General features: G+C 40.3%; 1 protein-coding gene across 1 annotated transcript; it reads right to left on the bottom strand.

Moving 5' to 3' along the window:
* Positions 1-512: 512 nt before the first annotated feature.
* LOC138784670 (uncharacterized) lies at positions 513-2,087 on the bottom strand. Its single transcript, XM_069960318.1, has 3 exons — positions 1,962-2,087; positions 1,585-1,731; positions 513-1,443 (listed from the first exon to the last, which is right to left on the bottom strand). Exons 2-3 carry the CDS (start codon positions 1,692-1,694, stop codon positions 555-557), a joined length of 999 nt encoding a protein of 332 aa, XP_069816419.1. The 5' UTR covers positions 1,695-1,731; positions 1,962-2,087; the 3' UTR covers positions 513-554.
* Between the last annotated feature and the right edge of the window lie 20,352 nt (positions 2,088-22,439).

Consider the following 22,439-nt stretch of genomic DNA (forward strand, 5'->3'; position numbering starts at 1 on the left):
ATTTTTGAACCGCAACCTAAGTAGACCACATCCAGCTGGCGCACCTGGGTGATGTGTGGAGGGATATATGTGGTGTGTTAATAGTGATTGTTAAGAAGTGAGATGGACTGTGGCACTAGAAGATATCAGATCCTGTTACATATCCCACACTAGAAAGTTAGACATATAGTGCGCACCCTGCTGGTCACTCCATAGGAAATGCACATGTTTTGATCACATCAATCTTTCAGCACACTAGGTTCAAAGGACTATACAATTAACATTAGCATGATGTGACCATGCTCGATAATTACTGGCCAGTAGTATATCGAGTGAGGTAATGTGTATTTTCGAACACTACTATGTGGGAACACACAACATGTTTTACATACATTGAAAAGGCAGACACATTGTTTAGTCGAATAAGAAAATATATTTTTTGTTTTAGTAAAAAGAGAATGAAAATTAAATATCAACCAATACATCGGGTTCAAACTACAAAAGAAAATAAAAAAACACACATCCCAGAGACAGGTGACATACATGCGGGAAAACATCAGTCCTGTGGCCGTGGCTCATAAGGGAGGCTGTGAAAGGGGCACGGGCACGGCGCCTTCAGGAGTCATGAAGTAGTCAGCAAAGAGGTTCCTGACCACTATCCCGCGGTTGAGTTGTCTCCCTTGGCCATAGTTGATAGGGGCACTAAAAGCTGGCAGTGTCTCCACGTTCACCTCCGGGGTGGGAGCATAGTCCCGAAGGTAGTTGTGGAGAACACAGGCAGCTTTAATGACCATGTCAACTGTGGCCAATTTCAACTGCAGGGCAGTGGTAAACACTCTCCACTGACTAGTCATGATCCCGAAGGCGCACTCCACGAAGTTACGTGCCCGGCTCAGCCTCCGGTTAAATAGTCTCCCCCGTTCATCCAGCCCTCTCCGTGGGTAAGGGCGCAGCAGGTTGTTGAGTAAAGGGAAGGCTTGATCCCCTACCATGACGAATGGAGCGGGATGCGTGGTACCCGGAAGAGGAGTGGGAGGAGGTAGAGTCACGTGATCTAAGAGTATGCGCCGCCCAAACTCTGATCTCAGTAGCGCCCGGGAGTCCCCAGTACTGCCATAGGAGCCGACGTCGATGGCAAGGAAACGATACGTGGAATCAACAACCGCGATCAGGACCACAGAAAAAAATTTCTTATAATTGAAATACTGTGATCCTGATCGCGGTGGTTGCTTCACACGTATGTGCTTACCATCAACCGCCCCTATACAGTTGGGGAAATTGGCCACAGACTGAAAGCCTGCTGCTGACTGCAACCAAATCTCCCGGGTCGGACTGGGCATCACGATGGGCTGCAAATGCTCCCAGATCACGGCGCACGTGCAACTCACAATTCCAGAGATGGTGGACGTACCAACCCTGAATTGGAGGTGCAACGATACATAACTCTCCCCTGTCGCCAAGAATCTGTGAAAAAATGAAAAATAGTATTTTATGATTCTATTTCACATTCAGCTACATATTAAATTATTACATATTTTAACACTATATTAGATTTCACTACAATTACATGAACAAATAGTTCGCATTAAAATAAAGCATCTTCACCTTAACGTTATGAGCAGACGTCCCACAGGAGGGATGGATTTCCGCATGTAGGTGTCCTGTCTCTGGAGATGTGGGGTCAAAATGGAAAGTAAATTATCAAAGGCCTCCATAGGCAGGCGCACGAAGTCCTGGAACTTGTCAGGATGTCTGCAACAAATTAAGAAAAATATTGATCACTAATATTACACACAAACACACATCATAGGAAGATGTCATACGGTTTACAAATGTTGAAATTAACATCAAACGTTGTAAGGATAAACAAAAAACATAATAAAATTATGGACTTTGGGGTAAACATTTGTGGACAGTAACCTTTACATTTGCAATATTACATTCAAAGATTTGACGACTTTGATGTATTCAAATCGACATACCGTCGCAAATCATCATACAGGCAACCAATGTGGCCCCGGGTCTCCCTCCGAACATTGATGGGGTGGACCCAATATCGCCGTCCCACCTCCTGCAGACGGCGCTGCTCTGCGTCTTTTTGCCTCTGAGAAGAATTTTTAAAAAATTAAATTTATTATTTTTAAGACATCTCAATTAGTCACAAAATTATTACACAGTTGCATTTAAGGACCTTTGGTCAACAGTACTTAAGGGAGCTTGCATAAACAATACTTTTAAATCAATGTTTTACGGATTATAAGCCTAAACAGTTTGTAAGGCTAGTTTGAAATAAGTTACATAAAGCTTTAAAAAAAAAAAAAAAAAAAAAAAAAAAAAAAATATATAGAGACTTACACACAAACGCTGGTAATAATTACGCATCTTCCACAGGATCGAAAGCACCACGAGCTGGTGCTTGCGGCGCAGCCTCATACGCCGGGCTGGCCCATAGGGCGCATTATTAGCGCCATCAGACATCTTTTTTTTTATTTTTTTGCCATTCAAAACACTACAAGCATATGGGCGTACTTCGCGAGTGGGCGGAGATTTTATAGGGATGTGGGTGTGCTTATTTGGCCCGGGGGCAGATTCATGAATCAAATACATGCTTTTGAGCGGGGCCAAACAAGCCAAGACACATCATGACACTACGGCCGGACTCTTACGATAAGACCGTAAGTGGTTTTCAAATACAGCCGCCAGACCACCCGGAGATGTACGGGACAGAAATTTTAACGCCCGCACTGTTACTACGTGTGAAACCGGCCTTAAAGTGTATTTGAGGGGACTATATGTTAGAAAGCTCCCACAAAGCACCCCATTTCAGAAAATGCACCCCCCAAACTTTGCAAAAGCACATCCAGAAAGTTTTTTTTAACCCTTTAGGGGAGTCACAGAAATAAAAGCTAAGTGTGTAAGAAAATTGAAAATTTTAATTTTCTGTGCAGAGATTTTATTGTAATCCAATATCTTTCATAATTATAAACCTATTACCAGAGAAATGCACCACAATATTTATTGCCCCATTTCTGCAGTTTATAGAAATATCCCATATGTGGCCCTAATGCTCTATTTGACGCAACCACAGGCCTCAGATATAAAGGAGTGCCTAGTGAATTTAACCGCCTCTGTTCTATTTAGTCATTTCTGACTGTACCACTTCAGGTTGGCAGAGGCTCTGGGGTGCCAAAAAATAAAAAACACCCCTAAAGGGACACCATGTAGAAAACTACACCCCTCCAGGAATGTAACCAGGGGTACAGAGAGCATTTGGACCCCACAGGTGTTTCACAGATTTTCAGAACAATGTGGCATGAAAAAGGAAAAATGTAATTTATTACACTAAAAAAAATTTTAACCTTCAATTTTAAATTTTTTCAAAGGGATAAAAGAAAAAAAAAAAACACAAAACGTGTAGCGCAGTTTCTCCCGAGTATGGAAATACCCTACTTGGGGACATAAAGTGCCAAGGGGGTGCAGGATGAGCGTCCAAAGGGAAGGAGCGCTAATTGGTGTTTGGAAGCTGTATTTCACTGGAATGGATTTCATGGGCACTTACAAAGCCCTTGTGCTACCCAAACAGTAGAAACCACCCACAAGTGACCCCATTCTTGAAAGGCTTACCCTGCATCCAAATTGCTCTTTATGTCCACATGTTGGGTATTTACGGACTTGGGGGAAATTGCTCTACACATTTTGTGTTTTTTTCTCTTTTAACCCCTTCCGAAAATGAAAAATTCAAGGCTGGACCAACATTATAGTGTAAAAAAATTTAATATTTCATTTTCACGACACATTGTTCCACATTTGGGCCCGTCACCAGTGGGGTCCATATGCTCACTGCACCCCTTGTTACATTTCTTGAGGGGTGTAGTTTCCATAATAGGGCCACTTGTGGGGGGTTTCACCTGTCTTGGCAACACAGGGGCCTTTTAAATGCAACATGGTCCTCAAAATCCATTCTAGCCAAATCCATTCTCCAAAAGCCAAACGGTGCTACTTCCCTTTGGCGGCTCGTCTTGTGGTCGCATGGCATCTTAATTCCACATGTGGGGTATTTCCATACTCCGGGGAAATTGCTCTACATAATTTTTGTTTTTTTATCTTTTAACCCCTTGTGAAAATGAAAAAATCAAGGATACCAATGATTTTGTGTAAAATTTTCATTTATTTTTACACTAAACGTTGGTCTAGTCTTGATTTCCACAAGGGGTTAAATGAGAAAATAAACACAAAACGTGTAGGGTAATTTCCCCTGAGTACGAAAATACCCCATGTGGACATAATGGGCCATATGGGCACAGGGCAAGCCCCTTAGTTACTACAACTGTGCATTATAAAAGTATAGTTACATACAGTAGCGACATCTAGTGGCAAAACTTAGGTAATACTTCATTACCACTTTTTCTTGAAGTACAGACTTTTGTGAGGGGTGTAATATACAAATAACACCAGTGGTGGGACACCACACAGTCAACAGAGGACCCAAGGGAATAAAATGTTTATTATCTTTTGATTTAGGGCAGCAATAAATCAAAAATGTTTAAGTGATGGATAACCCTTTTAAGGAGGTAAGGCTGAGTTTACACAGCAATAACATGGTGTAAGCCCAGCCTTACATGTTGAGCAATGTAATTTATAGGGTGGACTAGAAGTCCCAGCATTTCCTGCAGGTCTATAGCTGTTAGTACATTCTGGGTGTTGTACTTCACAGTGTGATGGGGTTAACAGTTTGTATTAAGGTTACATTATTCTTGGGGTATGGACAGAACAATTTTATTTTTAAAACATCTCCGACCTGCAACAGTCCTACTAGTATTGATGTTTCTTGCTCTGCAGGGTAGGCAGTTGCTATTGGGCCCGTGGAGGAGATCTGAGTATATGAGGGGGCCTCGGGGAGAAGTTAAGAGTATGTGTCCTTCTGCCTAACCCCTTATGTACTGCAGTGTGTGAGTGACCCAATGTTTACTTACATGCTGCTATAGGTAATAACAGTGGACTGACAGTGCAAGTCATCCATGTGGCTGCCGCCTGGATTCTGCCTCTAGCCACAAAAGATTTTATTTTTTGGCCACACCACAGAGCATATAATATATATATATATATATATATATATATATATATATACTCCCCATGTCTGCATTTGAAACCGCATACCCTTGCAATCTCCAATGGCAATTCCCTATTTCTGATAATCATGGCAACATTGGGTGCCCACTGGAGAACGCAAGGGGGCATGATCATACAGCTTTTAGGGCCGTATAACAACTCAATAACCAATTAAAACGAGCACCAATCTGCTTGTTTGGCACTTGCTTACTGAGCCTATTACACAGCTTGACAATTGTGCAGCAAGGCTATCTGTATATCCAATCAAGAGCATAAAGAGAAATGTTTGGCACTTTCTCTCTCCGCACTGTGGGGGCTGTAGGCAGACATCCTATTTGTATGTATGCTGTATGTCTTCTTAGCACTATAGGTAGTACTCTACTTGTTAACAATCCAGCAGGTGCAAGAAACAACATCCAAATAAAGCAGTGGCAACTCACCGTTAGGCCATGTTCACACAACGTATGTTTTGTCATTATTGCAATTTTCAACAACAGCTGTGATTTATACAAAACATTCCTTGTATGCGCATCAATGGAATACCAGCCAGAGCGTATACACAAAGTATACACTCTGGACGGGATTCTAACCGGCCGTACAAAAAACTGACATGTCAGTTTTGTGGTGCCGCTATAAATTGAACAGCGTCCGCACGCTCCATTGTGTTCAGCGGTGAATTGGAATGGAGGCGCACACTGATGCAACCGCAACCCAATTCATCAGAAATGAAGATCAACCGGCCAGTGCTGCAGTACCGGCCGGGATGATCTTCAGTAACACCAGCCATTCTATGACACAGCCGGGTCACAAAACGACCAATGTTATACTATGTGTGAACATGGCCTTACAGTGCAAATTTATTCAGACAAAACACTGAGTATCAGTATGCAGGCACGACAGTTACACGGCAAGTGTGTTCCACAGGGGCTACAGCAGGCTAGCATGCTTCTTCCGGCCCCATAGTACCATGTGCGTTTTTTTGTCTGCATAAATCTGCACTTAAATCGTGAGTTGTCACTAGGGATCAGAGAAAATCCCGATGTTGGTTCGGATCCTGAACAAGGACATATATATATATATATATATATATATATATATATATTAGCCCTAAAAAGTTCTTCTTATTTATTTTTTTTTCACATAGGACGCCTGGTCAATACAGGGTTAAGGTATGAATCCTTATAGTGCTAGAATTGTCTTCTGTCACCCTTCCTTCCTCACACGTTCATTGGCCCTTTTTAAAATATGCAGTTGCGTAGGCAGTTGCATACATTCGCATGTTCTAAAATGTTCTAAAATTATCGTTATAACCATTCCGTACCAAACAGAAAAGGGGGGGCCTGCACTACCAATCTGTAGAAGAAAAGGGTGCTTCCTAAGACAAACCAGCAAACTGCTGGCCTGTGGGTTCCCATTACTGTGTGGGTCCCACCGTGTTTTTCCTCCTTGGGAATTTTAAATGTTTTTAATGTGCAAGGATCTGGTTTCCTTTGCCATTTTTTGTGTTTTTGTATTTGTGTGGTAATTACTAATAAACATATTTTTGTACTTTCTCAATCATTGTTGGTGTGCTCCTATATATGACATTTCTGTTTCTTTAGTGGTTATAACCATTCCGATCATTGAACAAATTGTTTGTGATCGGTGAACACGAACAATTAGTGGCATGTTCTTACAAACGTGAACATAGACGAACATGTTTACTCAGCACTAGTTGCCACTGCTATTTAGATGTTCTTTCTTGCACCTGCTAAATGTATATCGTTAGTGGCGTCTGTGCAGCCCTTGCCTTTAGTGTAAAATAATAAAGTTTGTACATACCTGTCCACACTTTTGCCGGTGCTTCTGCCTGCTCCTTGGTATCTTCCTGGCTTCTATCCACTGCCCACAGCAAACGCTATAACTGCAGAGCCGTCTTCGAAGTGACAGGCCGCTCAACCAATCACTGTATATTAATGTATAGTGGTGATCAAACATTTTAAGCTCTTCTACATCATTTATTGTTTTGATGGCAGGTTCTAGGGAACTGCAGGGCTTATAGTGTGTCTCTTTTCAGTAATCCATGTTGTCCCTGCATGTATACATCTTACAGTATGGCAGATGAGTGCTCAGGGGGAGGGAGAGGAGACTTGAACAAAGCGCAATGTCTGGCTTCAGACCACAGGTAAGCTCAATCACGAGCAATTAACGTGGATACCGCCAACTCCCACTTCTTTGGCATGTAACAGTTCAATGCACAAGTATCCAACAACACCAACTAAACGTTCTATAGTGAGTGTGCGATTGTAGAAGAAGGTACACTCACATTTTAGTAGTCTTCATCTTTGACTTTATTGATGCAATATTCGGGATTCGGCTGTGTGTAGTCAGAGCACTGGAGGTAGCTGGAGGTTAGGCGTCCTCTCCCTGCCGCGCGACGTTTCGGAAGGCGGGGCTTCCTTACTCATGCGCCTCGCCCCGCCCCGCCTTCCGAAACGTCGCGCGGCAGGGAGAGGACGCCTAACCTCCAGCTACCTCCAGTGCTCTGACTACACACAGCCGAATCCCGAATATTGCATCAATAAAGTCAAAGATGAAGACTACTAAAATGTGAGTGTACCTTCTTCTACAATCGCACACTCACTATAGAACGTTTAGTTGGTGTGGAGGGAGAGGAGACAGCTAGAGACCTTAAAGGGAACGTCCCTCCAAACCCACCGCACCCCCAGACAGGGCCCTGGATGAATACCGTCTCCTGCGTTCCTGCAGGAGATTGCTCTACAGATGTGAACGGCCCTGGCAGTGGGAGAACAGCCTATTGAACTGCCGTGTGGCTGTGAAAATACATTTTCTGATAGGCTACTTGGCCCTTTCTGCCAGCTGCCCAGGTCATCACACCAGTAGTGGGGGATGTAAACAGTCATATTAGTTATTTAACATTAACTAATAAATTACATTTAACATTTTAACAAGAAAAAAGAATAACTATGCTCAGAACTGTCCTATTCTGAACCCTATACATTTTTAATTTTGTCTACAGACATGTGTGGGTTAAATTTTAGTCTTGTGATCTGTACATTTTCAAATCTCCCAAGCATCCCACTTTTGGAGGGACAGTCCCCACTTTTGAGCCAAGTCCCTCTGTCCCTCTTTGCCCCTTACATGTCCCTCTTTTTGACCTAGGAATTATATTGGCATTAATAAACTTTATGTTGCTCTAGAAAGTGTCTGGTTTCTAACTGTATAATAGACCCAAACTTGAATATTATTCCATCATGTGGTGCAAGTTGGATCCTAAAAAATATTATATCCAGATTATGACATTATGGCCCCTTTCATACATCATTTCACACATGCAGTTCATATGGCCCCATACACACATCTGTAGGTGTTACAGATCCGTTTTGGGGACATGATCTGTGCCACAACAAAAAATGATTAAGCCTTAGTGCGTCCGTGTCACCTATTTAAATCAGGGGGTCCGTAAAAAATGTGTCAGTTACTGAAACACAGTTACTGAAACACATAGTAATTCTGTCCGCAGTTGTGGGTCCGTAATTACAGACAGGGTTACTGATGTGTGAATGAGACCTAAGGATACAGTCACACATGCAGGTTTTGCTGCAGTTTTGCAGATATCAATGCGGGAGATTTGTCAAAGATGGTGTAAAGTGAAACTGGCTCAGTTGCCCCTAGCTACCAATCCGATTCCACCTTTCATTCCTCACAGACTCTTTAGAAAATGAAAGGTGGAATCCGATTGGTTGCTAGGGGCAACTGAGCCAGTTTAACTTTACACCATCTTTGATAAATCTCCCCCAATGTAACTAAATGCATCAATCTGCAGCAAATCCTGTATGTGTAAATGCATCCTTGAATTAAAAAGTATAGAAATGTCTGTAAAATTTTCCTACAGTGAACCACAAGTGCCCCTCTTTGACTGTCCAAAAAGTTGGAAGGTATGACTAGATTGTTGATGTTGGTCATTAGTAGATAGCAGTAGGCACCAACTGTGTATTGTGTAGACAGCTCCAGAGCCAAAGGCTGGGTTCACACTGTTTTCACACTGTATATTTCTTAATCTGTTTTATGCAAAAAAACATGAAAAACTGATTAAATCTGAATAAAGTGAGCAAAAAGCTAATCAAATATGTGTCAACTAGCGGACTGCTTGCTTGATATGAGTGTGCACATTATGAGAGGGAGGCTAGCGACATTCGGCGGCGGACGAATCCGCCGCGGAATTCCGACAGTTTTGCTCAGTGTGAACCTGGCCTATTGAAATAAAAGCAGTTATTTACCATTATATGGCGGCCATCCACTCAATTTCAACATTATGTGAACATAGCCTTTCTGTGTTTTCAATCCACTCCTGGTTTTGGTTGCAATGAGGACCTGACATGAGGACCAAATACTGCCTGAAATATACTGTGTGTGAACCCAGCCTTAAGGGAATCTGTCAGCACCTTTTCGGCTTCTGAGGTACTGACATTGTGAGGAAGGTGTGTGTGTTAGTGTGTGTATTACCTTTCTTTTTCTGGTAGCTGCTGTACTTATTCCATAATCTGTTCTGTAACTTTCGGCACAAGTGCAAAGGGGAGTCTTGGTGCTGGGTTCATGCCGCACTTCGTCCCGTCTCCAACTACCTTCTCCTCCCAGCTTCACCTGAATATTCATTGGGGGCTAGCTGCTTGTCAGTTCGTGCATGCTCCTCAACGCGACTGCACAGGCAGGCTCCATGAGCAGATCGCCGATAACAATGATCAATGCTATGCCTATGGCATAGCAATGATCAGTGTATAAAATAAAAGTAAACAATGTAAAAGTCCCCCAAAGGGACCTAAAATGTATATAAAAAAAAGTTTAAATCACTAACACACTACCCCAAAACCCCTCCCCCAATAAAAGTTTAAATCACCCCCCTTTCCCATTTTATAAATAAAACATATAAAAATAAATAAACAAACATATAATATACCGTAGCGTGCATAATTGTCCTATCTATTAAAATATAACAAGCGTCATTGCGAACGGCGTAGACGAAAAGGGAAAAAAGTGCGTGGATTACCGCTTTTATGTTACAATATATATAAAAAAAATTATAAAAAGTGATCAAAATGTCCGATCTTCACAAATATGGTATTAATAAAAGCTAGAGATCATGGCGGAAAAAATTACACCCCATACAGCCCTGTAAGTGAAAAAATAAAACTGTTATATACGTCACAAAAGGCCCATTTTATTAATAATGAATTGCCAAAAAAAAGGATTTAATTATAAAAATATATATATATATATAACATTAGAGAATCTGTGTAACCTGCATATGGTTGTGTTCGGGCTGACCTATAGAGTAATAGTATCATTTCGCTTTTACTATTATAGTGCATTACGTAGACACAGGAACCCCCCAAACGTTACCATATTGCATTCTTTTTTTACGATTTCACCTATTTATATCTTCATAAATAATATATTTGGGATTCCGTCATACATGTTATGGTAAAATGAAAGATGCCATTACAAAGTACAACTACTCCTGTTACAAACAAGCCATTACATGGCCTTGTAGATAGAAAACTGAAAGTGCTAGAGCTCTTAGAAGGGGGGGGGGGGGGGGGGGGGGGGGGGGAACGAAAGCGCAAAGATCAAAATTTGTGCGGTCCACGAGGTCATTTTGGGCCTGGTCCTCAAAGGGTTAAATGATGATGTTATAAATATGGAAGACGTGGATTTTGAATTGTAATACACTGACACAATCCTATTAAAAAATATATTACCTTAGGCATCATTCCTATGTAGATTCCTATGGAGGAGGGCTGGAGCAGCTGGGGCAGAAGCCCTGTCCCTAACTCACCATACTTCCTAATTAGCATATGGATTAAACTACAAATCTAACGAAAATGGCATTTTAAAAATCAAGGGCAGCATGTATGATTAGCGCAATTTTGTTGCATTTATGCACTTTTCCCATACTGTGCAAAAACAATACATTTTCTATAAAAAAAAAAAAACATGCTTGATTAAAAAAAAATTAAAACATTTCTGAATAAATAAATGTAACAATATAGTCCCTGCTGAGATTTATCACTATTTGGTCCCTTTGCATAAGCTACTGCTGATGAAACAGCAATGAGAATTGGTCTCACACCCACTCAGTTTAGTATTGTGTGATTACACATTATTGTAACTCTTGATATACTAATTTGTAAAGTGGATTACAACAATAGTGTGAAATTAGTCTTAAGAACTCGGAAGTGTTTTAAAACTTTTATATTAGCTGCCTTTCCAGGGCACAAATAGGTCATAGTATAACCATGACATAATTTCTACAAAAAACAAAACAAAACAAAAGCTAAACATCATAACCTGCTTAAAGTTCCTAATAGAGAAATGGTACTTTTTATGTAGTGCCCTGCCGTGCCATTTTATGTTTTATCAGTTTTACTAATATGCAAATTAGGCTATTTGGTGCACTAGGAAGGGTGTTATTAATAAAACCTAATTTGTATAATATTAAACTGTTGTGGATTCTCTAACTGATGTGGGTGCCCTAACCTTCTTATACTTTGGAATACCTGTTGTAAGCTATCATATGTATAGATAAGTGACTTCAGTAAGATGCCACGTGTAAACATGAGCAATAGCAGTAATTCTGGTACATACAACATTTTTCCCCAGTTTCCGAACTTGACAACACATTTCAAGCTTTTTTTTGCATGGTACTAAAATATGTGACATTTGGAACCTCATGGGCCTTTATCAAGCATACAGCAAGGTTGGTCTGTAATGCAGTATACAGTTGTGCTCAAAACTTTACAAACCCTGGCAGAATTTTTGCTTTTTTGTCCTTTTTTCACAGAATATGAATGATAACACAAACACCTCATACATAACACAACCACTTACGGTTAGTGGTTAGGTGAAGCCATTTATTGTCAAATTACTGTGTTTTTTCTTTTTAAATCATAATGACAACCAACAACATTCAAATGACCCTGATCAGTTCTTAATACCAGGAATTGTCCCCTCTTACATCAATGACAACTTAAAGTCTTTTGTGGTAGTTGTGGATGAGGCTCTTTATTTTCTCAGATGGTAAAGCTGCTTATTCTTCTTGGCAAAAAGCCTCCAGTTCTTGTAAATTCCTGGGGTGTCTTGCATGAACTGCACGCTTGAGGTCTTCCCAGAGTGGCACAATGATATTAAAGTGGAAGGAGTGTTATCATTCATATTTTCTGGAAAAAGGACAAGAAAGCTAAATTTTTGAGCACAACTGTATGTGATGTCATATCAAACAGAACCAATGGGTTATGGTGAGGGGTGGGAGCTCTCTGTCTAACGTACAGGATAAAGTCAGGATAACAAATCCAAGAATGGTGGCCATTAGATGTATAAGTCCAGCCTACAGCGCCTGTATGCATGCCACACCAGTCATATGACTATATGAAACATCAGTGTGGGAGTATGTATAATCAGCAATCATGCCTTATATGAGCCTCAATAGATAATTTAAAGAACAGACAGGGATCAGAGATATCTAAAGGACACATCACAGGGGAAGTGATGTGAACCAATTAGTAAGGTGTGGGGTGGAAGACACCTACATCACATTGTAATGATGCTGAAATATCAACATTGCGCTGTGATTGGCTAGCTAGTGCGATGTTGGACACAAAACAGTAGAGGAATGATATGGAGTGGAAGAGATATAAGTTAGGGGGTATTAAGCTGATCAACACCTAAGAAATTGCAGTGTGGGAGAAGAAGCTGAAATGGAGCAGATAAGGTAAGTATGAGGACACATTGTGAGGACAGAGGGGGAGATTTATCAAACATGGTGTAAAGCAGAATTGGCTCAGTTGCCCCTAGCAACCAATCAGATTCCACCTTTCGTTTTCCAAAGAGTCTGTGAGGAATAGAAGGTGGAATCTGATTGGTTGCTAGGGGCAACTGAGCCAATTCTACATTACACTGTGTTTAATAAATCTCCCCGACAGTGTCTAAAAACTGAGCTATCATTGATATTATTAAAAAGCATTGGTGTATACCACAACTGGACTGGACAAGCAAGCTGTAGATGACTGCACTAAGGTTACCTTTAGAAAGGGTTTATCACTATGTGATAGGTTCACAGCCACTACCGACCTCCTAAGCCAGAGGGTACACGGTTAGATCTGAAACCGTTGGGTACCTTTAAGTGTGGTAATGGCTGTGAAGCATGCCCCTTTGTCAAAAACACCAAAATGATAACAAGTTTTTTCACTGGTGAGGTTTTTAATATCAGAGACACTTGTAACTGGGGTACATCCAAAGTGGTGTTTGTCTGTTCATCTACGTGGCAAGATAAGAAGGCAGTTGTGGTGGGGGGTTGGGTACCACACTGGCGACATCAGGCACTGTAGGAACAAACCCCTAGCAAAGCATGTCTGGCAACATCAAAACTAGAGATGAGCGAATAGTATTCAATCAAATAGCTATTCGATCAAATACTGCAGTATTCGAAAGATTCGAGTTCGATCGAATATGTGATCGAATATTGGAATCTAAATTAACTTTACTAAGGGTGCGTTCACACCTACAGGATCTGCAGCAGATCTGCAGCAGATTTGATGCTGTGTTCAGTTATTTAAATGAAATCTGCTGCAGAAAATCAGCTGCAGATCCTGTAGGTGTGAACGCACCATAAAACAGCTAAACAATTATTTAGGTGTTTTAATAAAGTTTACTGCTCCCTGGGAAAGCAGGGAAGCCATATTACAGGGATCGGTATTACCAGGGTTATCGATCCTCTGCAATAATGCCGTTTCCTGTAATAGTTAATATATTAATTTAATTAAAAAAAAAATTGTTCTAAAAAAGTTATTTTCATTGTTCAAGAGCTTAATTAAAACGAATCCATGCTTTTGCAATTAAATATACTGTTAGGGTATATTCACACGAACGGGCTCGCAGCGAGACTCTCGCTGCGAGCCCGGCAGGTCCTGGCAGTTCCCATACACTACATACTTGCTGCGGTCCTAAACGAATGCAGCGAGTATGTAATTCTGCACCGCAGCAAGTATGTAGTGTATGGGAACTGCCAGGACCTGCCGGGCTCGCAGCGAGAATCTCGTGTGAATATACCCTAAATAAAAAAATAAATATATAACTAAATATATATATATATATATATATATATATATATATATATATATATATATTTAGTTATATACAATATATTTAATTGCAAAAGTATGTATTCGTTTTAATTAAGCTATTGAACAACGAAAATAACGAAAATGTGTTAAATTAATTAAATATTAACTACTATAGGAAGCTCTATTGCCGGCAAAACCTATTGCCAGTAAAACAGCTGAATGTAATAATTAATACTTTACTTTAATTAAAACAGCAAATGTTTCTTCTAATGATGCTATTTTTTTAATCACAATAGCAACATTAGAAGAAACACTTAGATTTATATGTCTGGTTAGCTGATTGGCTGAGCAGACATTTAAAGAGCCAGTTCCGTCACACTAAGCTCAATTTGCCGCGGACTGGCGCTGAGAGAAACTAGAAGAAAAAAGAGAGAAGATAGAAGACATCGGAGGGTAAGATGAAAGCTCCACCTCCCCCCTGCACTACACCCATCCCAGCAAGGAAGGGGGGGTCACTTAACCCCTTCCTTGCTGGTATGAGTGCAGTCTGACATCAGTCTGGCCCCCAAGGGGTTAAGTGGCGACCCTTACTTAACCTCCTGGGGGCCAAATTGTTCAGTATGGCACCCAAAGGGTTAAAGGGGATGCAATTCATCCTCCCTTAACCCCTTGGGTGCAACACTGTAAGCAGCGATCTGTAAAGATGCTGCATACTGTAAGGTGCACAACATCACTCACAATGATGGGTGTTGTGCTCCTGTTTGTGTGTTTTTTTGTGTGTTTCTCCCTTTTTGTTTTTCAGATATCGATATCCTGTGGATTACAGTGGATTTCGATGGACTACGTCAATGACCAGCGGTTGTTAAGATTTCTTTTTTAATAAAATGGTCAACAAGGGGTCTGGGGGTGTTTTTATTTGAATAAAAAATATTTTTCACTTGTGTCGCGTCTTTATTTCTTTACTATATAGACTTAGTAGTGGAAGCCGTCTGATAGACGGAATCCATTACTAAGTCAGGGCTTAGTGTTAGCCAGAATAAAATGGCTAACACTAACACCCCCATTATTACCCCAGTACCCAATGCCACCAGGGGTACTGGGAAGAGCCGTGTGCCAGTGGTCCTGGAGCGTCAAAATTGGTGCTTCTGGACTGGGCAGCAGCAGGCTGGTAATATTTAGGCTGGGGAGGGCCAAAAACAATGGCCCTTCCCACCCTGGTGTTACTAGGCTGTTGTTGCTTTGTTTTTAACCCGGCTGGTCATGAAAATAGGGGGAACCCTATGGGTTTTTTTTTTAATTATTTGTTTATTTAAAAAAAAAACGTGTAGGGCTCCCCCTATTTTCATAACAAGCCGGGATAAAAAACAAGCAACAGCAGCCTAGTAACACCAGGCCCCTTGGGGGCCAGACTGATGTCAGACTGCACCCATACCAGCAAGGAAGGGGTTAAGTGACCTTCTCTCGTCTTCTTTTATCTTCTCTCTTCGCCGGTCCGCGGCACACTGAGCTTAGTTTGACGGGAGCTGCTCCTTATATGTCTGCTCAGCCAATCAGCTAAGCGGACATATAAATCTAAATGTTTCTTCTAATGTTGCTATTGTTGCTATAGCATCATTAGAAGAAACATTTGCTGTTTTATTTAAGTAAAGTATTAATTATTACATTCAGCTGTATTACTGGTAATAGGTTTTGCTGGCAATAGTGCTTCCTGTACCAGTTAATATTTAATTAATAAAACACATTTTCGTTTTAATAAAGTTATTTTCGTTGTTCAATAGCTTAATTATAACAAATACATACTTTTGCAATTAAATATACTGTAAATAAATATATATATATATATATATATATATAAATGTATTTATATATTTATTTTTTAATTAACAGTATATTTAATTGCAAAAACATGGATCCATTTTAATTAAGCTATTGAACAATGAAAATAACTTTTTTAGAACAATTTTTTTAATTAAATAAATATATTTACTATTATAGGAATCGGCATTATTGCAGAGGATCGCAAATCTCGGTAATACCGATCCCTGTAATACTGCTTCCCCAATTTCCCAGATGCATTCTAGAGGTGTTCACTTTCTAAAGATGTCTTGGACTTGGTGACCTCCAATTTATTGAATCTTGATTTCCAGGTCCCAAGGATTTTTCTCCCATAGACTATAATGGGATTCGATATTAGATCGAATAGTCGAATATCGGGGGCTATTCGAATCGAATCCAATCAAATCGCTATTTGCTCATCTCTATTCATAACGGGGACCCGAGTTCTCTGTCTTTCTCCATAATTGAGGGAGTGCGCCCTGGAGTGAGAAGGGGTGAGTGGGATAGAAGCATTCTTCAGTTAGTTGATATAAAGGTTTAAATCTATTCAACCCAGGGGCTTAAATGAGTCAGTAAATTACAACGTGTTTATTTAGGGCAAGTTGTCTGGAAATTATATGAGTATCACCCTCTTGCCTTTCTGAATATGATTTATTTGTATAATGTAATCGTTATAATATTATAAACGTAATTATAATGGTTATGCATCCCCTCCTTTAATATGTTACTGACCTTCAAAATCTTCTTTGAACTCCCCTTTAGAGTGGGCGCTGTTTATCATCATAGTAATATCACTACACTGGTCTCGCTGTGTGTAGATTTAAACAGCCTATAGGAAATTGTTTGTATACAGGTCTGTTCCATGGCGATATGCATGCGCACATCCGGCAATGCCGGCAGATGCAAGATGACTGTACTTACTATTTGGGGAAATTAAAGTATATATTGATTGGTATGTGTGAGTTAGTGTGAGAAGGCATTGACATGCTATTAGAAACTAATTAAATACTAGTCTTTCGTGCCAGTTTAGTTGCTGCCTGTTATCCTGGGTGCATTGCTGATCCCCCTACAGTGTTGCTATTCATACCAGCGGGATATGCAATTTTTAGCCTCCTGATGAACCCCTCTATAGGACCATATGAGGGGGGAAACGCGTTGAGTTGTTTTTTCTTGAGTGTCAGATCAAGTGGTGTGATTATGTATCAAAACACACTGTTATTCTATAACAACTGTTTATGTGTTAGGCCTTGTGTTTCGGGAGAGAGACTGCTAGGAAAAGCAGTTACTACATACAGGGATGCCTTTTTTGATGTAACTAAAACTGCAGCAACCAAATTGTGTGTAATAAGTACATTCCCTATTACTGATTGTCCAAATAATCTGTACCTTGGCCAAAGAAGGAGACAGCTTATAGGTTTTATTGACACAGCTGGTTATTTAAAAAAAAAGTATTGTTAAAAGTAAAATTTTTGAAGTCACTAATTTCTGCAGTTATTTTTTCAACTAATTTGGAAATTTGCTGAACCCCAAGCCCTATTTTTTGTAATATTTACAATTACAAATTATTTACAGGAATATTCTGCCAGATATGACAGACAGATAGATTGTATGCTCTTGTAAAACCAATGCTGGACTGCCCATCTTGCAGTACTAGGGGTATAACAGGACCCACCCACAGAACAATGAGTTTGAGGTGCACATATCCATTTGGCCTTGGTTAATATCATCCACAATACCATTGTAGAGTTTGCCAAAAATGTATGTTAGTAAAAAAATGTTGAAATGTAATCAGCATTTTTGACTACATCAAAATATTTTGTCAAGTTATAACAATGTTTTACTAAATGCTTTTGGCCTTAGAAAGGATTGAAAGAGAACACTAAGAGCCCTATTATACTGAGTAATAATCTTTCGAATCAGGCCAATTCGAGCGATTATAGCTCTGTGTTATAAAGACAATTAACCAATGAAAATGATTATCGGCTGATTGTGTCTTTTATTCCTGACCTAAAATCATCGGCCACCGAGCGTGCATCGCTACATGTAAAAGTTATGTGCAGCCAATAGCTGATCAATTTGTAAATAAAATAATTAAGTTCTTACATTACCTCGCCACACTCTGGCTTCTTCCCGCTCCCCACAGCCACAGATGCAACTTCAGAGCCAGTCTCTGAAGTAACAGGCTGTTCAGCCAATCACTGGCTGGGACAGAACTGTTCACCACACCTTTTCATAACCAACAAGCATTCAAACACATTTACATTCACCTACAGAAGAGGGAATATGGGGGACATTTACTAAGGAGTCTAATGTGTGTGACTCTTCTCATGAGAATTGGTGTATATTTTGTTCCAATATCTGGTGAATGATTTATTAAAAAATAACACTGCCATAGTGAATTTATCTAAGTAAAAAAGTCACAGAAAAAGTCACAAAAATGTCACAGCACAGTCAGTCACAGCAAATTGCAACCTCTGCAACAGGTTTACAAGAAACACACATAGGGGGTACTTCCATAAGCTCATTAAAAAAAAATCTTAATATATGATGAGGATTGCTCCAACGATAATGACGTAAACATGGCTTAAAATTGACCATTTAAAGGGATGGTCTTGAAAAAAACAATATTTTCAAAACAACTGGTGCCAGAAAGTTATACAGATTTGTAAATAACTTCTGTGTAATTAGCAAATTAGGTTTTCTATGGGTATTCGGTCATGTATTGATGGAAGTGGTAGTTTTGTTAAACATGAAATTGGTATTTATGGTACAGTGGTACCTGAGTTTTAAATTGCTCTGAGCTCAAACAGTTCAGTTCTAAAACAGTATTTTCAAGAAGAATTTGCTTCAGTTCTTAAATACTGTACTTGCTCGGTTCTCAAACACTTTTTCAGCACCCAGTCTTGAAGTACATTCATACCTCTGTGTTCGAACACATCTGAATTTGAACTTTGCTCGGTATCCGAACATTTTTGCGAGCATGGATCGTGGGTTGTACGTGGTGAGTTTAAGACTGGTGAGGATTCACATAGAGTACAGTACTGTATAAGACTGCTGGAGTGCATATACAGTACAGTAATAGTACAGTCAGTGCACCACCATCTCCCATTCTTTGCTGGTGTGGGGGGCACTATACAGTAAAAGATTTGTGAAGAGTTAGTGCACTGCTGTACTATAATTGCTGGTTATGTTGAACATTCCTTATTAAAAATTAATGTAATTAAATACATAGAGTACAATAAAGTACATTGTAGTTAATAATTGGTGGGGGGGGGGGGGGGGCGCTGGAACTAATTAAACACTTTTGCATTATTTCCAATGGGAAGACACTGCTTGGTTCTCAAACTGCCCTCCTGAACCAATTAAGTTCGAGAACAGAGGTACCACATTATAAAGCTGCTTTTTGATGTTTCTAGATAGGCTACTTGCTTTGTGAAGGCAGAATTAGGTAATGAATGATGATCTGTGTAAATGTTATAATGTGCTTGGCAACTGATATACAGTATAGTTACAGGTCTATAAACTATACCATGTGTACAGTGTCCATATTAGGACATAGTCAGAAGTCAGAGTGAAGAATCATTTTTACACAAGTGTGACACTTGACTCTGAGTATTGACAACTAACTTCACATAACTGACTTCTGACTTTGACTACTCACTTTGATTACTGACTTTGACTACTGAGTCAATGGAGACTTGTAATACCTAACTACTGACATTTCAGAAATCAGACATTACACACATTATTTTATCAGAAGTCAGATATAAGTAGTCAGAAGTAAATAGTCAGTAGTCAAAGTCAGTAGTCAAAATCAGTAGTCAGTAATCAGTAGTCAAAGTCGGTAGTCAGTAAGTAGTCAGTAGTCAAAGTCCGTAGTCAGTGGTCAAAGTAAGTTGTCAAAGTCAGTAATCAATAGTCAAAGTCAGTAGTCAAATTCAGTAATCAGTAGTCAAAGTCAGTAATCAGAAGTCAAAGTCAGTAGTCAGAAGTCAGTAGTCGATAATCAGAATTCAAAGTCCATAGTCAATACATACATTAAAATAAAAACATCTCAATGTACCATGATTTCATATAATCCTTAATGAATATATCAGATATGATTGCCGCTTGCTTCACAGTCATAGATTTGGCCAACGGGTATTTCAGCATTCCTCTGAGGGAGGACAGCATATACCTATTTTCTTTTACATATCGAGGGGCCTAATACACCTGGACTAGATTGCCCCAAGGAGCCCAAAACTTTCCTAATCAATTCACTCAGGCTCTTCAGATTTGTCTACAACCATGGATCTTGGCTCACCCGGAGATAACCCTACTACAATATGTGGATGACCTACTCCTCTGTGCTCCAGATGAATCTGCCTGCCGGGAACACTCCATCAGTCTTCTACAACATTCGGTGTCCATAAATTGTAAAGTGTTATACAAAAGAAAGGTGGGAGCTACTGTAAATCTATAGATGGGATGCTGCCCACGTCCTGATTACAGAACATATACAAAACAACAAAGAAGGACAATAAATGGTGCACCCACAATCATATAATCAATAAATGCAATATCTTTATTTTCAAAACATATAAACAAAACAGCAAATGGACATACACTTAAAAACACCTAAAAACCCAATACGGGTAAACCATCACAGGGAGTGCTCATAACAATATATATGTTCCTCCCACCGCAGCCCCAAAAGAGCAAATAACTACCAGGCCCTGTATGCCATCTAATCGGATGGATCTCAAACCTGACTACTCCAAATATATTCCTCGTAAAGTGCACGTGCTTACAAGAAATACATAGATAAATAAATAAATAAACAATCACATGTGAAATATAAATAATTAATAAACCAATTCATAAACATATCCAAAAAAAAGTGACCAAGTGCTGAACCGCCCTATCAATAGAGAGTCAAGGTTGAATCAATAACAATATAGTCACATATCACCCAGGGCTCTGGAATGGGGCTCCGGTCTGCAAACCCAAATAAATTGTAAAGTTTCTAAGTCCAAGCTTCAGTGGTGCCTCAAGAAAGTTGTCTTCCTTGGTCATTGCATATCAGAAGGTGCCAAACACCTCACTGCAAAACGCAAAACAGCTCTCCAAGCAATCACTCTACCTACCACTTTAACAAAGCTCCAAGCTTTCCTTGGTCTGATCACCTATTGTTGTCAGTGGATACCCAATGCCTCCACCCTTATGCAACCTCTTCATGACTCTTTTAAGGTCATAACAGATACAAGAAGACTGACTCCTGAGGCTGAAGATTGCTTCTGGAAACTTAAACAACTGATCTTGGAAGCCCCTGCCCTAGGGATACCTGATTACAATCAGCCTTTCTACCTATTCATCTCAGAAGATCAAGGCCATGCTTCTGGAGTCTTAGCTCAGAAACATGGCCATCGGATGAGGCTTCTTGGCTGTTACTCATGCAGACTAGACCCAGTGGCTCGCTCAATGCCTACATGCCTCAAAGATGTTCTAGCGGCCCAGGCCCTCCTTGATAAGATTGAAGACTTGTTCTAGGTCATCCACTCACTATTCTTGCTCCTCATGATCTTCAAGCAATTCTCAAACAGTCTCAACAACCTCATCCTTCTATGCAGCGCAACATACGTCTCCAATGTTCCCTGCTTATGCCTAAATATGTTACCTTGAAGAGATGTACTCTTTTAAATCCTGCTACTTCCTCTCTCAAGGGGGGGACTATCAGCCAGACAATGAAGACATACCCCCTAGTGAAACACTTCATGAGAGAAGTAGTGATGATGACTACCATGATTGTCTTAAACAAATGGAGGCAGAAACTTCACAACCCTCCACTGTCTCTGCTTCTAAACTGGACAATCCTGATTACATTTTCTTCACTGATGGTTCAAGATACGCGGCTGAAAGGGGACAATTCCATACAGGTTTTGCTGTGGTTACCTCATCAGAAACCGTGAAAGCAGCTCCCTTACCTTCTAGGATGTTGGCCCAGGAAGCTGAACTTAGGGCCTTGACTGAAGCCTGCCGGCTGGCAGAGGGTAGGAACACCAAAATTTACACGGACTCAGCCTACGCCAGGGGCTGGCTGGCAGATTTTAGCCTGGGGGGCAAGCACATGGCACTGGCCCTTGACTGGCAGGCTAGCGGCCCATCCACCACCCTGGCCCTTACCTGGTATTACCCTCCCCAAATAAGTGCGGGAAAGGAAGATTACACATGCGCCACAGAATTATAGTATTGTGGCCAGTGTTCCCAGCCACGAAAAGCCCTTGTGATATACATCTATTGGATTAAAGGGAACCTAGCTCCAGGTGCACAGCATAGTACCTTAGGATGCCTTTAAACAGAGAGATTTATCTGACCGATGTTTGAAGCCAAAGCCAGGAACAGACTATAAGCAGAGAA

The sequence above is a fragment of the Dendropsophus ebraccatus genome, chromosome 2 (assembly GCF_027789765.1).
Source record: "Dendropsophus ebraccatus isolate aDenEbr1 chromosome 2, aDenEbr1.pat, whole genome shotgun sequence".
Lineage (NCBI taxonomy): Eukaryota > Metazoa > Chordata > Amphibia > Anura > Hylidae > Dendropsophus > Dendropsophus ebraccatus.